Source organism: Phaseolus vulgaris, chromosome 9 (assembly GCF_000499845.2).
Source record: "Phaseolus vulgaris cultivar G19833 chromosome 9, P. vulgaris v2.0, whole genome shotgun sequence".
NCBI lineage: Eukaryota > Viridiplantae > Streptophyta > Magnoliopsida > Fabales > Fabaceae > Phaseolus > Phaseolus vulgaris.
Genome location: NC_023751.2, coordinates 8,440,227 through 8,456,849, shown reverse-complemented (window position 1 = coordinate 8,456,849; position 16,623 = coordinate 8,440,227). Strand labels below are relative to the sequence as shown.

Sequence of the window (16,623 nt, the reverse complement as noted above, 5' to 3'; positions counted from 1 at the left end):
TAGATACTAATAATTTTTTCGTCTCTAAATTAGTATCTAATTTAGTTAATATAGTGACTAATTATTTTTTGTTTCTAAATTTGATTACTATTTATTGATTTTTTGTAGTGATTTTTTTTTTATAAAATGTATTTCATGAGCATATAATGTTTAAAATAAGTATATTATTTATCATTATTTTTGTATTTCTATCTTTAATTATGACTCCTGATTTAATTTACATAATTTTGTTATGTTATTTAAGATTTCCATGTTGTTGGATTCTCAAGTACTCTATTTTAAAGTTTTGAAGTTCTTCGGTAATATTTAAAATGTACTAAACAATTCATCAAGAGTTTTAGTCATTTCTCGTCTTAAACATTTCATATATATTATTTTGTTATGTTATTTAAGATTTCCATGTTGTTGGATTCTCAAGTACTCTATTTTAAAGTTTTGAAGTTCTTCGGTAATATTTAAAATGTACTAAACAATTCATCAAGAGTTTTAGTCATTTCTCGTCTTAAACATTTCATATATATTATCTCTCCACGAGTGTTTTCGAATGACATCTTAAAGACTTTTTTTTTATAGTTTTGTACTTACAATATTTATTATATTTAAATTTTAGATAAATATATAGTTGATGATGTACCTTGCTTTTATATTTTATTTTTCTCGAATGTACTATGATTCTAACTTTATAATCATGATATTTTCTTTTAGAATGATTTACCTCATACTTATTGATAAACTTAGCATATATTTTCATCTTTTTCTTCAAGTAGATATAGTAGTTTATTACGAAGTGGACTTTAAGCCTAACTCAACCCTTGTTATAGTGATCAACCCCTTTAAAAATTTAGCTCTAATACCAAAGTGTTAGTGTAAAAGTAACACAAAAGTGGGTTGAGTTGTGTTTCTAAATTTTTTTCCACTCACAAACTTTTTATTTTACTTTTCAAAGAAAAAAAATTATTTGTAAGATTAGTTTTAGATTAAAGAAGGAAAGAGTAAAAAATTGAAATAAAGGTTTGTATACTAATTCATTTCAATACACCAATAATATGTTATGTTATTGGAAAAACTTACAATTTCACCAAAAAACTAAGGATTATGTAGTGTTGTTATTCAACACTAAGTTGATGATGTACCTTGCTTTTATATTTTATTTTTCTTGATGTACTATGATTCTAAATTTATAATCATGATATCTTCTTTTGGAATGATTTATCTATTCATAAACTTTACATATATTTCTTCAAGTAGTTATAGTAATTTCCATTAAAAATAGAAAAATCACTAAGAAATGTCCATTCAGTCATATACATTATTTACATCTAGAATTTTTTTTATCTAACTTTTGTTATAGTGATAAACCCCTTTACAAATTTAGCTCTAATACCAAAGTGTTAGTGTAAAAGTAACACAAAAGTGGGTTGAGTTGTGTTTCTATTTTTTTTCCACTCACAAACTTTTTATTTTACTTTTCAAAGAAAAAAAAAATATTTGTAAGATTAGTTTTAGATTAAAGAAAAAAAGAGAAACAACATGTACTAAGATACTAGTTCGTTTCAATACACCAATAATATGTTAACTTATTGGAAAAACTTACGATTTAAAAAAAAACTAAGAATTATATAGTGTTTTATTCGACCATTTTTGCATGTTTTTCAAATAACTAGTGCAAGTATTCTTGTGCATGCTAGTTTTTTTTAATACTTTATTCTCCAAATAGTGATAATAGGTGTTAGGACCTAAACTCTCCAAGATAAATAAATATGAAATATTCGTATTTTACCCATGTGAAACTGTTTTTTATCACTTATTTTTTATAAAAAATTTGTGGATAGATAAATAATCTTGTTCTTTGAAAGTTTCTATTCTCTTCATGTTTGTGAGAGTTTTCAAAAAAGAACTCTTGTGAGATGTTGAGACTCATCTTGAAATGTTTCAAGGACACATCTCCACCACTTTTTATCTCAAATCATATAATTAATCTTAGTGAGAAATAAAACTTCATCCATATGCACAACAATACAACATGTGACACTATTTTCAACCTAGCATTCATTATATTATAATCATTGATCTTTCTCAAAAGTTTGATTACAAGATCTCTAATAAATGAGTATCTCACTTTCAATTCCATAACTCCCAAAAATCTCAAACTATTTACAAATATCTTACTCATTCTTTATACCAAGAGATACATCTTTTATTGAGATAAACTTTGTTTTCTTACAAAACCCTTTCGTAAAACTAACTATTTTCTTCATGATATCTCATTCCTTCTTTATTTAGAATTTTTTTTTTTCTCTGTGAAGTAAAAATCACAACTTGATATTACGTTGACTAGAAAACATTCTTCCATAAATGTCTAAATTCAAATATGTAAAATCTCATGATACAACAATGAAATTAATAGATACATAGAAAAATAATAAAATATTAATAAACACATATAAGAGAATGAGAGAGGATATAATGAGTATTAAAAAAGCATATAAGACATTGAATGGACATCTCTGTATTTTAATTCTCTCACATATATAAGCGTTGGAAAGCGGTGAGAGTGAAGAGAAAAAGAGAATCCAAATTCGGATTTTTGAAACGGGATCGACGCCCGTTGAACACCTTGACTCCGTTTCTATTCTTCTTCACTCAGACATTCATCATACAACACACACCTCTCCATCGTTGCTTCCCACCGATTCACGAAACCCTAATTTTGGTGGTCCCTGTTACGGGGAGCGAAGAGTTAGGGTTGCATTCAGCTGAGGTAGCCGATGCGGCAGCTTCCCCTCTGAGGAAATGGAAGGTGGCAGGAGAATTACTGTGAGCCCACGACCTTGCTGCGGTCGAAGGATCGTTGCTGCCAAGAAGAGGCCGCGTGCAGCGGATGGTTTCGTCAACAGCGTCAAGAAACTTCAGAGACGCGAAATCAGCTCCAAGCGTGATCGCGCGTTCACCATGAGCGATGCTCAGGAGAGATTCCGGAATATCCGCTTACAGGTCCCATTTCCCTAACATTTGTTATTTTATTCACTTTTTAAAAGTTGCTGTCCGAATCCTACTGCTGCGAATGGAATATTTGGTTAGGGCTGTGGCGTGTAAATTTTTTTGCTGGATCCGATTTTAAATTCGTGTAATAGTGTTGTTTAGTGCTTGTACCATAATTTTATAGCACAAAAATTAAGCAGAATCTTGTTTTGTTGTCTGTAATTTGTAAGATTTCAAGGCCAGTAAGCTACTGGTGGATTGAAGGTTTGTTTGTTGGATACAGAATGACTCGGTTGACTGTGGATAACATAGTTTTTGTTTTGTTTTTGTTTTTGTTTTTCAGTAACTCTTTTGGTGTGTATTTGGTGGTTTAACAGATGGTAAGGACTAGACCACTAGTCTTACACTGCTGCTTGATTGCATTCTCGATACTTTAGCTTGAAACATGAGATAATTGGAATAGAAAAGTGGTGTGGCGTTTTTGTTTGTCATTCCCCATGCTCGGGTGTGGTAGGTTTTAAATCATTGATGTCGAAGAGTCTTCCGTTCCTCCTGTTTTGATAGTTAGATGTGTACTTTACTTACGCATGCCCATTTTCCCCGCTATTGGTGTTATATGTCCGATTTTTTGTTTACAGGAGGAATATGATACACATGATCCAAAGGGTCCTTCAACCATGGTGTTACCGTTTCTGAGAAAAAGATCAAAGATTATTGAGATTGTAGCAGCACGAGATATTGTTTTTGCTCTTGCACAATCAGGTGTTTGCGCAGCATTCAGCAGAGGTAGTATTAATATCTGTCATATGTTCGTTTTTCAATTAGTTTTGCAACTTTAAAATGGATATATGTATATGTGACGTGTATCTCTTGTTTGATGCAGAGACCAATCAAAGGATATGCTTTTTGAATGTCAGTCCCGATGAAGTTATAAGAAGTCTGTTTTATAACAAAAATAACGATTCACTTATCACAGTTTCTGTATATGCTTCAGATGGTTACAGTTCTTTGAAATGCAGGAGCACAAGGATTGAGTACGTATTTTTCTTTGTTTTTTGTAGCGTCTTATAGCTGTTGGCCCCCAAAACACTAAAGCGGGATAGAGACTATTCTGAAATCTTTTATATAGTTAATATAATGGTAGGTTGTCAATAGTGGTGCTACGGTGCCAAAGTGCCCCCTAGTCACTACAATGAGACTGCAATGTCTAGGTTTAGTGGTGAGCCATCACAGCTGCTATCTCAATGTGGAATAATGATTACAATCATGATGTTGAAGTAGAAAACTCCCAAGATTTGAATGAAATCTTTAAAATGTTATTGTTTTAATATTGTGAACGGGGGTATTTTCGGGGTTGCAGTTGTGCATCAACCTTCAGAGGGGAAGATACCCTCGTAAGTTATTTTTTCCTTCTAGTCTCCTGTGTGCAAATCTAGCATGTTTCTGGTGACGCATTTTGTTTCCCGCAACCATCAACCATCTCCATTTTCCAGCAACACTTTCTGTTTTCCTCCTCCATCTTCTCTCTGCTTTTCTTTTTCTAGACAGGAATCATCAATCATGATCTTCTAAATCCAAGTCTTTTTCTTTATCATTTTACTGCTATTACACAATGTCGATTTCTTTTTGCAAATCAAAGTCCCAAAAGTATTTTCCCAAAGCCCTAACCTCTGTTTAGAGGGCTTTTTGGAATCAACACATAGTGCGGGTAATCTTCGCAATGTCTGGCATTCAGTCTGCTACAGCTGGTACACTAAACTGCTCTACTACAGCAGCCAGGGTCCACTTTGAATGCTTAAAACCCTGCTCCCCACTATCAAAAGAGAAAGATAGAGATCAAACCTGCTCAAGTTGGCCAATAACTAAAAGAAAGGCAGTTACTAGCTCTAGTTGGATGTCCAAGTTTGAATTCTGATCTTTGCTAAGATTTTGTGTCCTTCGCAGATACATAAGGAGGGGTAAACCAGATGCTGGCTTTGCTCTTTTCGAATCCGAGTCTCTTAAGTGGCCAGGTTTTGTAGAGTTTGATGATGTAAATGGGAAGGTATTAACATACTCTGCTCAAGATAGGTAAGTGTTTTGCTGATCTGATACTTCTGTGTGGGGATATAATCATGTAATATGTCAAGGCTTTTTTGATGGTGATAATTGTCTTTCTTTTCAATACTGTAGTATATACAAGGTATTTGACCTCAAAAACTACACGATGCTGTACTCAATTTCTGATAAAAATGTCCAAGAGATTAAGATCAGGTAATTTTTCTTGATGTGCTTGTATTTACTTTCACTTTTACTAAACATTTCCATAGATGTAGTGGTCTATGACCATGCACAAGTTTCTGAAATTCTATCACATTAGGTATTAAACTTGTAAGATATATTATTTTTTTCTTCATTTTATAGTTTCTTTGGGTGGTCCTGCTTTATTAACGCTCCTTTTGTTCTGTTTGATGATTATTTTAGTCCGGGAATCATGTTGTTGATTTTTGCTAAAGCAAGTAGCCATGTTCCACTTAAAATCCTTTCAATAGAAGATGGTACTGTTTTGAAGTCATTCACCCATCTCCTTTATCGTAATAAGAAGGTAGATTTTATTGAACAGTTCAATGAAAAGCTACTTGTCAAGCAAGAAAATGAGAACCTCCAGATTCTTGATGTAAGTAATTTTCTCCTTTACCTGCATTGTGTGAACATTCTACATCCAACTGTGACTTTTAAATAATTTTAGGTGCGGACTTTTGAGCTGACAGAGGTTTGCAGAAGTGAATTTATGACACCATCTGCATTTATCTTTTTATACGAAAATCAATTATTCCTGACGTTTCGAAATCGAACTGTGGCCGTGTGGAACTTCCGTGGAGAGCTTGTAACTTCGTTTGAGGATCACCTCTTGTGGCATCCCGACTGCAATACAAACAATATATACATAACCAGTGACCAGGATCTTATCATATCCTATTGTAAAGCTGATTCTGATGATTCACTGTCCGAAGGAAATGGTACTTCTTTTTCATGTCTGTCCACTTAGCAAATTTCCTTTTGTAATCCATCTTATGATGGGAGGGTACGAAGGGGGAGATTTTTATAGTTGAAGCTTGGTCATCAGACAGACCTAAGGGTTGATTTAGCTAAATGCTTTTACATTTTTAACTTGATATCTCAAAAAGTTACACGTAATAGCAAATTACGTTTTGAACAAATAGTTTGCGATGTCTCTGACCAATGTGTATATTTTACCAAGGCCTGCATAACTTCAAAGGTACAATAGTGACTGACTGGGCTTGTTTCTTTTATGCAGCAGGTTCCATCAACGTCAGCAACATTTTAACTGGCAAGTGTCTTGCCAAAATAAGAGCAAGCAACAGCTTTCCAGTGGATAACAATTGCAGTTGCTGTGGCAATCCTTCAGGAAGTGGTTGTTGTAATTCAAGGAAGCGAAAACATGGCTCCAAGATGAGGAGCACAGTTGCAGAAGCCTTGGAAGACATTACTGCTCTGTTCTACGATGAAGAGCGTAATGAGATATATACTGGCAATAGGCATGGGCTAGTTCATGTTTGGTCTAACTGATGTGCTATTGAATTTACTGCTGCCCTCTGTTTTCCTGTTGGATTTTCTTTGTGGGTAAATTGGTTGTTCTTATCTGCTATGAGAACTTTCGGGGGATGTAACTATAAGTGGCTTTGAATCATTAATTTTTTTATCCTTGTCATTCACGCCTTAGGCGAGTTTGTTCTGTAGTTGTAAGAGATGCATGAAAGTGCTGGTAACTCACCGGATGTTGCTTCTTCTGTAATCTATATCTTACATTAATGGAGCGGCTTCTATGGAATATAGCATGTGAATTATGGTAACTCTATTCTCTACTCGTCACTTTTTCTTTTTCTCCTTTTGCCCCTTTGTGGCGTATAGTGGATTCATTATTCATTTGCACATCACATGGATTGTAAGGGCCGCGATGCCAAACAAGAGGTAAAGGTCCAAAAGCAATCAATAATCAGTAGAGTGGTAGCTTTACGATTTGCCAACCTTTCCTTCTCAAGATTCTGGTACTCCAATCAATTCACTTTAGTGTTCTATTCTATCCTACTTTTTCCTATGTTTTCTTTTCTGCCAGCTACCAGTACCATCTAGCTAGTACACTACTACACTACTAGGAAAAGCTGACACACAAACTTTGCCTTCCACTTCCACTGAATGGCCGGTTAGGAATGAAATGGAACACCACTTGATATGAAGTGACATACGAAATTCTCACCAACAGCAGTATTCAATTTTTATATCAGAAAATTATCAGCAGTATTCTATTTTGTAAATCACTGGAGTAAAAGTACAATTAGATCCGTAAAATTAATTACTTGCCCAGGTTATAAACTTCTCACGGAATTTTTTGTACACTTATCATTTTTAAAAATGTACCTGTATTCAAGTTGGTATAATTTTGTTTTCTTTTGCTAAAATTAATCAATGTACTTTTTTGTTGTAAGAATCACTGCATTTCTCTCTCTTAAGAAAAGTTTATATGATTCAGATCTTGGATCTGGTCCCTGCGCTTCATGCAGTCTTTTATCATCTGAGCGGATCCTAGACCGACTTTCATTTACTATATTTTGTATTATGAGAAACATGAACATACGAAAAATAGGTTATGATTTCATAATTTTAATCGACCTCTTACTTTTTTCTCAATTTTAAAAAAATAACATGAAAGGTTTTGAAAATGATATATACTCGCACTTTCTCAAAACGAGATAAGAAAAAAACCGAGTGATTATCTACATTAATAAATCACAACTTGTTGTCGTAGGTCCCTGTCGCACACGTAATACAAAAAATTCAATAATAAAAGTAAGTATCTTTAACAAACGTAAAATGTATACGTTTGTAATCTGAAAGAATAATTTAGGAACTTGTACAGAAACTAAATTAAATTAGGTGATCTTCTAAAGAGTGAATTAACCAATTAGGCGTTTACTCCAAGATAAAATACGCGAAAAAAAAACCTTGGGTATTTTGTCGTCTACTTGATGGCGCATACCTTTTTTTTTCCCAACTTAGACGACGTGTAGAGGGACAGGATATATAGAGGAATTGGTATATGTTGTCCCTATTTATTATTTATCTGTATCTTAAAGAATTTTATTTGACTATTTGTACGAAAACAAGTAGAGGGTTTTATTTAGTTGAATTTTGAGTAAATTACCGACAATGGACAAAGTTATCTTATGAGAGTAGATACAAATTTCAAATTTCACCAGAAACGTCTCTATGTGTGGATCTGGAAACCCCAACGCACGCACGCGTCTTCTCAATTTGGTTTCTCACAATTCTCCTTTTTTCTCATTTCTCCACCTACCCTTTCAAAAACATAACGCATTTAAATTAAAAGGTAAAATAAAACTCAGTGTTGTGCTTACTCGTAAAATTAATAAAACATTACACACGTCCATCAATGCAACAACATAATCCCAAACCCCCACAACACAATACTATTAATTAAGTAAAAAAGAAATCACTAATTTAGTTTATTGTTTTTGGAAGAAGGAAAAGGAAAAGGCGAGAGAAGAAAAGAGGTAGAGGGAGCGTGAGAGGCACGCGTGGAAAAGAAGCATATTTGATTTAGAGTAGCGTGTTAAGAATTAGTAGTTTTGTTTCCTTCGCGGACCACACCACACTGCAGTGTACACACACCACTTTGTCTTTCTTCTTACATTCTTCGCTCATCACTCATTGCTCATCTCGCAGATTCAAATTGAACGCAACTAAGCTTCACTCACTCTCGCTCGCTCGCTCACACTTCATTTTTCCTTTTCCAATTTCTCTTTCTCCAACTATCTCTCCCTGTCTCTCATATAAACAGCAAAACGCGTTTTCAGATCTCGAAAGTTAGTTAGACGAGACGAGAGGTGAGTGTTCCAGAACGAGTTTCTCTGCCGCAGTCTTCTTCTTCTATTGCCATTGGTTTTTAGCTTCCTCGCTTTCTTTATTTTTGAAGATTCCAAGATTCGCCTGTGTATCTGCTTCGCTGCAGTTTGCGTTTTCCGAGATTCATCTTATCCTTTTGTTTTGTTTCTCATTGAGATTGTAGGTGGCGTGCTAGATCTGACTCCAATGCACGTATATTTAGCTCTTTCGTTTTTCTCGCTCGATCTGGATGTTACTTTTTGATTTAACCGCGCGTCTTTTTACAATGCTTCTGAACCTTTTTTTTCTTTTTTTGTTTCTTTGTGCAGTTTATTATTCTTTTCCGTTTTCAGAAACGAGAATTTGCGTTTTGTTTGTTTTTTTTTTGCTCTCGGTGACGATGTGAAACAGTTGAGCTTCATGATAATCAGAATGCCATATTTGAAAATAAGACGTTTCATTAGATTTTTTAAGCAATTTTCATTTACATTGTGTCTTTATCAACCTTTGTGCTGTATTATATTTAATTGTTGCGTTTTTTTTTTCAGTGTTTCTGTTGCGGATAGTTTAAAATTTTACAATTTAATATAGTGAAGTGTGTGATGTGGATATGATGATGGCTGCTGATTTTTTTTCTCTAACACTGGTTCCATTTGTTTAGTTGTGAGAGTATTGAATAAGTTCTGAGTGAATTTGAGCATGTATTTTGTCTACTTGATATTTTCCTTTCAGGTTTGCGTTCCTGTGTTTTCATCTCTGATTTTTGAAATGGAGGATACGATAGATGCTACTGCAACTTTGGATTATGCTTCAATTCAGATTTCTCCTCACCAAAACAGGTGCGCTTTGATGCCTTTTGGAGTTAGAATTGGGCTTCACACGATGTTTTATTTTTGTAATAACTTCTCACCTAAACTTATTTTAGTATTTATTTTGAAGTTGTTTAAAAGGATTTCCTATCCTTCTTTTAGGTGTTCTTGTCCTCCTATCTGCTCTCTGTTATAGTTTTTATCTTATATCCTTAGGGGAAAAACCCTTATCAATTTAAAGTAGAAACCCTTCTCGGTAGTTGGACTTTAATTGCACAATGTGACTGATGAATTAAAAACTTTGAAAATTTTTAGATCTTTAAGGAAATAGTATTAATCTATATATGTATTTCTATTGTTGAATATATAATTTCTATTGTTAAATACATAAAAATGACGAGTAGAAAACAGAAATAAAGGATCAAAGCCCTCCAATCCAATAAAAAAGGCGATGGTTCTGATGTCTTTCTTTGGAGAATTACAAATTGAATCCTAACCAGAAAATGAAATAAAATATCACGAGAATTCCTAATTTCAGTCCTACCTCTAACGGTACCCCATCATCCAAAAGTTTTCTTTTTCATCTTTTCTCACTTCAAAGAGATGTACTTTTAAAATCTGAATAATTTATGATACCAATAGTTATCATGCATCATTTTGTACTGTTTTTTTCTTAAATTTCTAATGCATTTTCCACCTATAAAAGGTTATGAAATCTTATCAATGAATATAATGCTTTTAGAGTTGTCTTAATACTAGTGTAGTTGTTATCTGACACATGTACTCACAACTTTGAAGCAGGATTGTTCTAATATGTCATAGACTCACCATTGTATTCATGTATATTTAGATCATCATGGTTTCCTTTGATAGGCAGTTCTTCCTTCAGTACATTCAGTTGTGCATTTGAGTAGTTTATATTGAATTTGATCACCTGCAAATGTTTTACATTTTTTTACTGGATTCACTTAATTCACTGTGGTGGTGGTATAGGTACGAGGCATTTGTGTGTAAGGGGAAACAATCTGATAAAGTGGCAGCTGGACATTTGGAACATTTGTTGCCTCATTTACCTGCAATAAATGATTTGTATGCTGAAGGATTTGATGCAAACTTTGATCTTGAATTACCAGAAAATCTGCATGATGCTGAATGGTTTTCAAAAGCAACACTTAAAAGGTTTTCTATCAAAGAATGATTTTTTTTTTAATTTTATATTTATTTATTTATAGGAATACCTTACTAGCTCTAATATTAATTTGCTCCTCAGGTTCCTTCATGTTGTTAGTTCACCAGATTTGATAAATGTCATCAGTAGTATCCTGGATGAGATGTCTCAGTTGGAGGATTCAAAGAAATTTCATGTTTCTTTATATGGGAAGGTGGTACTCTGTCTTTCAATAAATTAGTACTGGAATTTGATTTATGTAGTTTCTGATTATTTGTCTTCTGAAACCAGGGCCATCAGGATCTTGAAACGGAAAGAGGTAATTTTAACTAACTTCTATGTTGCTTGGTTCAGTTTCTTTACTGTTATTACCAAACAATGGAGCTTTTCTTTTTCTCTATATTGCAATTGAGGAGGTCTTACTGAGATTGGCTTCTGGGTAAAATAATTGATACTGTGAGATTTGCAATCCCAGTATTATCCATCAGGGCTGAAAACAAGTGTGTATGAGGCCTTGGTTTAAGGTGTTATATATAATTCAATTTATTGAATAATGCATATGCTATATTTTAGTCCTCTAAGGTATTTTGGATATTTATACCATCATGGAAGCTGGGTAAACTGTTATCTTGATCTTCCAGTTCAAAGGACGTAAAGGCTGTTTTTCCTTGATGCTTGGTTTTTTTCTTATTATATAACTGAAAGTATCTTTTGTAAGGACTAAATCACAAGCCATTGATAACTGTTATGATCACGTTTTTTTTTTCTAAAAAAAAAATTTCAACAGAAAACTGGATTACCATTGGAATGCCTTATTAACTGTTTTTTGATGTCATGCCTAACAATTTCTAGTTGCATATAGTGGTAGTCCCTACAATCTCTTATATTTGTTGTAAGCATTGATTTGTTATGTGCTGATGGTGAATGCCGGTTTTTGGGAGCATATGATAAGTAAATCATTTGGTACTAAGATCATCTAGCAACTATGATTCAAATTGATTTTGATAATTTCTCTCGTAGGATGAAATATCTCTGGTAACACTGCTTAAAGGCTTTAGAAAGAAATATTGTTGTTTATTAAATAGGAGAACAAACAAAACACTCTTATCCCAAATTGTGGAGGCGGGTAGGGGGGGTGAACTAAGAGGAATTCCCAGTGATCAAACATTTGGTCAAGCCAACTGAGGACTTCGTTAGATGGCTCATTATTATCTACTTTACCCCTTCAGTCCTACCAAAATGCCTTAAGTTGATAAAAAAAATTATCTCTAAATTTAAGTGGTCACACCTAGTATTCTCTAAATACATCAAACAGCATTCTCCATTTAATGTTGCTGAATACATGGAAGAGTTGGTACTAAGTGTTTGTCAGGTTTCTGATGTCTTTTAGATGATACCTAGATTTTTTGTCATAAATGGCTATCTTGACTCTTACGTTAGTACCATTGTTCTAAAATTCTGTTGATTTTAATTCTATTTCCCACTTTTGACAGATGGTAACCATAGCTCTTATGGTGAGGCACCAACTTCCAAAGTAATTCCTTTATCTCCAATGCTTTAGAGTGGGTTCATTCTGCAAATTCATTCACAAAAAAGCAACTTTTCCAATTATCTTGTTCTTCATTATGGCCCATTATATTTCTACTAACAATTTATTGCATATGAACAGCCAGAAGTTAACATTGTGTCACCCGATGCTTCAAAGTATGTTCTTGTAACTGTTGCATTACATTTAACAGATATAGATTGGCTGCACCCACTATTAAGCTTTCTGAAAATATACTGCCAGGAATGAATTGTTACGAGCAATGGATCTAAGACTAACAGCTTTGATTGACAAGTTGGCCAAAACTTTTAACAAGGCCGCTGGTGCTACATGCTCCCCTGAAGATCTGACCTGTTTAGCAAAATTTTCTCAACATTTTGGAGCCACTAACATAGGGTGAGTTTTCAGATAGATTTATGTAATTATTTGTCATATGCACTCTAAATGCATGATTGCATGTTTTAGATTGCGCTTATATTTCTTTTATACATTGCTAAGCTGTTTAGCACATTTTCTATGCATTGTGTTCTTGTTCTCAGGCATTCTTTATGCAAGTTTATGGAACTAAACCACAAGAACCAGCATGTTGGGTCCCCGAGCAATGAAACGATCTTGCACTCATGTGATGTGACAAAAGAGGATGCAAACGAAACTGTCAAAAACCTGCAGAGTTCCAAACCATTACATTCTGATACACCAGTTAAGTATGGTGTTTCACCAGCAAAAGCTGCCCAGGTTGAGAGACACGGTTCAACAGAAAGTGAGGAATCTTCTAAGTCCAGTGATGAGGATCAAACATCTGCTGAGAGAAGTCGTTCTCTTGTAAGATCTGCAACACCCAGAAGATCAGCATCCCCGATGCGTAGGGTCCAAATAGGAAGAGCTGGACCCCGCAGAGCTGCTGCATTAACTATCAAGAGTCTCAATTATTTTTCTGGCAGAGAGAGGCCAAATTCGTTTAGAGATGCTTCTGAAAATGACTGTGAAGGGGAAGTATCTGAACAATCCTATAAGAAGTCAGAAATTGATGTAAGGAGGATAACTGTACAAGATGCCATCAGTCTTTTTGAAAGCAAACAGCGTGATCAAACTACTGATATTCAGAAGAGGAAGTCATTAGCAGATGTTTCTCTTAGTACAAATAAATCTGTCTTGAGAAGATGGAGTGCTGGTATGGGGGAAACCTCTGTGCAAGACCAGCCTGAACATGTTCCTGAAGATCCTGTTCCACTGACTTCTAATGATATGGTGTATGACAAGATTCCAAAAAATTCAGAAGCAGAAATGGTATCTGATTTTGTTTCTGAAATTGTCAGTAGTAATGAGATTACTGATTGCGATGTAAAACCAGAAAGACATGAAAATATAAGTTCTTGTACCGAAGTTAATCCAGATGAAACCAACCCAACAGTAAAAGATGAAACTGTAAAAAAGTTAGCAGCATCAGCAGAGTGGAATCAACGAAAGCAAGAAGAGTTCAATCAAATTCTTAAAAAAATGGTTGAAAGCAAGCCTGTTTTATTTGGGAAGTCCCAGCCCAGCAGAAGCCAGAATATTTCATTTGAGCAGAGAGGAGGCTCTTATGATAACTATAAGGAGAAACGTGATGCGAAACTTCGAGTAGCAAAGACTGGAAAACAAGTAGAAAAAGAAGCACAATTCCGACAAATGCAGCAACTACTTGATAAGAGGAAGGTTGAAATGTCCAAAAGTGTGAGTGCAAGTAAAAAAAGTTCTTCAAGATTGCCCCAAAATTCTCAAAGAAATTCAACTCAACCTGCAAATTCCCCGAAGGAAACATCTAAGCCTTCAGCTACGAAAAGGATATCATCTAGAACGTCAGCTATGCCTGCTACACGTAAGTCTTGGTCAGCAACACCTTCACCAAGAACAGCTGGTACATCCCCAACTAAAGCACGTGGTGGAATTTCATCTGCTAACACCACCCCAACACGTCGGAAGCCTGTGTCAACTACATCTGTTCCCCAACCTAGCCCCCAAAAGGAAAGATCTCAACCCCAGAAGAGAAACGACAAAGAAACTCAGACCAACAGTAATTCCAAGAGCCTAAAAAGTATGAATGAGAAGCGGAAGCCAGCTGTCCCAAACAAGAGCAAGGCAGTCAAAGCAAAAGTGCCTACAGCTTCTGAAGAAGCCTCTGTTCCTTCAAAGACTAGCTTTAGTAATAAGGGAACCAAGAAAAGCAGTGTGGTGCCCTTGGAATCAAAACCATTTTTACGCAAGGGTTCTCGGATGGGGCATGGAACTGCCGATCTTACCAAGAAAAAAGGTCCTCCTAAGATGGAGAAATCTCAGAGAGAGAGTGCAGATCTTATTGAAGATCAAGAAAGTGAGTTGGTTGTCAATGCTTCTGACTTGGTCAGTCACCATTCAGATGGGGATACAATGACACCTGTTCATCAGAATGCCGCCACAGAACCAGACCCTCAGATAAATAACCAATCCCAATGTAGTGAGCCAGAGAAGTTAGACCAAAATCCTATCGATGGTGATGTCGTAACATACTTTGAAGAGTCTTCCTTAAGTATAAGGAATGAAGAAGAATCAACCATATCACCTTCTGCCTGGGTGGACGCAGAAGAGGATCTGTTAATGCCCAAGCCATGTGAGGATGACACATTTCAATCAGAATCTCTGGCCAATGCCGTCCCTGTGGGTTCATCTAGTCCTCGTGTTCGTCATTCTCTGTCACAGATGCTACTGGAAGAAAGTAGTGAACCTGACACTTGTGAGTGGGGAAATGCCGAGAATCCCCCTGCCATGATATACCAAAAAGATGCACCCAAAGGTTTGAAAAGACTGTTGAAATTTGCTCGAAAGAGCAAGGGTGATACAGGTTCCACTGGCTGGTCTAGCCCATCTGTTTTTTCTGAAGGAGAGGATGATGCAGAGGAACTAAAAAATTCTAATAAAAGGAATGCTGACAATCTACTGAGGAAGGCCGCACTCAATGTGAAAAGCTATGGACAACCAAAAAATTCAGTACATGATGGATATGAAAGAAATTTAGGTACGAGTATACTTGTCTAATACATTTCCCCTTTAGAATCTGTCGATGTTTTCCCACCTTTCTCTTAATGCTATATTTTCTCCAAACATAAACATTAGATGCTTTCCTTATGCCCATCTTTATTTGTCTTGTGGTGAAATTCTTGCCTACATACTCACATAGTTGCAACGTGGTAAATTAGCTACTTATTTGGTGCTTAATAATAACTGGAATTCTCTGGTTAGGAAATATGGAAGAACACGTTGGTCAAACTTTTCAAAGTGAACTAACCACCCATAGGAACAAGGAACTTAAAACAGGGAGCGCAAGTAAACTCAAAAAGATAATACTATCATAATTTTATGCAAGTTTGTTCATGCTGTTGTTTATGTAACTCTTGAGTAATGGAAAATTAGTAAGCTGTGTTTTCTAATTCCTCATGTCTTATTCATAGTTTTTTGCCATGCAGCAGGCAGAGGTGATGGCAAGGGTTCTCACAAGATGCAAGATGGTGCTGGTCCAACCACTAGAGGTCAGTAATCTTAGTGCTCCTTTATACCATAGAATTGTACATTTTGCTTTTTCACTAATAGTCATCCTTATTAATTCCTTCTGTTTTGTTTTGCATGTTCATGTTCCAGCGTCAAGATCATTCTTTTCTCTTTCAGCTTTTAGGGGAAGCAAGCCCTCTGAGTCAAAGTTCCATTAGTGCCATTGGGAACTACCATTAACTTTGTCATCATCCTCCGGCATGCTTTTGTCCGCATCAACTAAAGCTAAATCACAAATAATTTCAGCGCGCAATGTTATAAAATATATTGCGAAGTGGGGGTTTGGTGAAATGCTGTAAATTCATTAAATTGTGTTCGCTCTACTCAATACATTACCGAAAATCATAATTCATATTATCAGGCCTTCCCTAGGAAATTTTTCCCATAGCTGGATTCTTTGTTGTAGTGTCCCAAACATTCATTTCATCGTATGTTGTTACTTTGGAAATATTAATCACTGTAGATAACTCAATTATACTTATCATTCGCTCTTTCCCTCTCTTCATAATAATCAGTCATCCTTGTAAGGGTAAGATTAAATTCTTTTGTCAGCTCAAACTAATACCTCACTCAGTTTTTTTTTTAAATGAATTTATGAATCAAGCTTATTTGGTCTAATGTCTGATCATAGAGTCATCATCTATATTTTAAAT

General features: G+C 35.0%; 2 protein-coding genes across 8 annotated transcripts; both read left to right on the top strand.

Annotated features, from left to right (window-relative positions):
• Nucleotides 1-2,453: 2,453 nt before the first annotated feature.
• LOC137820457 (uncharacterized) lies at nucleotides 2,454-6,836 on the top strand. 2 transcript variants are annotated; one of them, XM_068624565.1, is made up of 9 exons: nucleotides 2,557-2,994; nucleotides 3,326-3,492; nucleotides 3,621-3,768; nucleotides 3,866-4,016; nucleotides 4,927-5,052; nucleotides 5,155-5,235; nucleotides 5,446-5,638; nucleotides 5,711-5,981; nucleotides 6,281-6,836. In XM_068624565.1, exons 3-9 carry the CDS (start codon nucleotides 3,660-3,662, stop codon nucleotides 6,550-6,552), a joined length of 1,203 nt encoding a protein of 400 aa, XP_068480666.1. In that variant the 5' UTR covers nucleotides 2,557-2,994; nucleotides 3,326-3,492; nucleotides 3,621-3,659; the 3' UTR covers nucleotides 6,553-6,836. The 2 variants fall into 2 exon arrangements, with proteins under 2 accessions (XP_068480665.1, XP_068480666.1); XM_068624564.1 differs by lacking the exon at nucleotides 3,326-3,492 and having other exon boundaries at nucleotides 2,454-2,994.
• A 1,704-nt stretch (nucleotides 6,837-8,540) lies between these two features.
• LOC137823210 (COP1-interacting protein 7-like) lies at nucleotides 8,541-16,454 on the top strand. 6 transcript variants are annotated; one of them, XM_068628383.1, is made up of 11 exons: nucleotides 8,541-8,888; nucleotides 9,619-9,725; nucleotides 10,689-10,874; nucleotides 10,966-11,077; nucleotides 11,155-11,182; nucleotides 12,357-12,397; nucleotides 12,533-12,567; nucleotides 12,653-12,805; nucleotides 12,949-15,440; nucleotides 15,892-15,951; nucleotides 16,061-16,454. In XM_068628383.1, the coding sequence occupies exons 2-11, from the start codon at nucleotides 9,655-9,657 to the stop codon at nucleotides 16,126-16,128; spliced, it is 3,246 nt and encodes a 1,081-aa protein (XP_068484484.1). In that variant the 5' UTR covers nucleotides 8,541-8,888; nucleotides 9,619-9,654; the 3' UTR covers nucleotides 16,129-16,454. The 6 variants fall into 6 exon arrangements, with proteins under 6 accessions (XP_068484484.1, XP_068484483.1, XP_068484482.1 ...); XM_068628382.1 differs by having other exon boundaries at nucleotides 8,576-8,888; nucleotides 15,889-15,951; XM_068628381.1 differs by having other exon boundaries at nucleotides 8,576-8,888; nucleotides 15,874-15,951.
• The last annotated feature ends 169 nt before the right edge of the window (nucleotides 16,455-16,623 follow it).

What these genes read in the sequence shown, in the direction of transcription:
- LOC137820457 (XM_068624564.1), top strand. Translation starts at nt 2,794, where the DNA reads ATGGAAGGTGGCAGGAGAATTACTGTGAGCCCACGACCTTGCTGCGGT. An exon ending in TCCGGAATATCCGCTTACAG is followed by an intron (nt 2,995 to 3,620) that starts GTCCCATTTCCC and finishes TTTTGTTTACAG; the next exon opens with GAGGAATATGATACACATGA. An exon ending in TTCACTGTCCGAAGGAAATG is followed by an intron (nt 5,982 to 6,280) that starts GTACTTCTTTTT and finishes TCTTTTATGCAG; the next exon opens with CAGGTTCCATCAACGTCAGC.
- LOC137823210 (XM_068628384.1), top strand. An exon ending in GTGAGGCACCAACTTCCAAA is followed by an intron (nt 12,398 to 12,532) that starts GTAATTCCTTTA and finishes GCATATGAACAG; the next exon opens with CCAGAAGTTAACATTGTGTC. An exon ending in GTGTCACCCGATGCTTCAAA is followed by an intron (nt 12,568 to 12,652) that starts GTATGTTCTTGT and finishes ATATACTGCCAG; the next exon opens with GAATGAATTGTTACGAGCAA.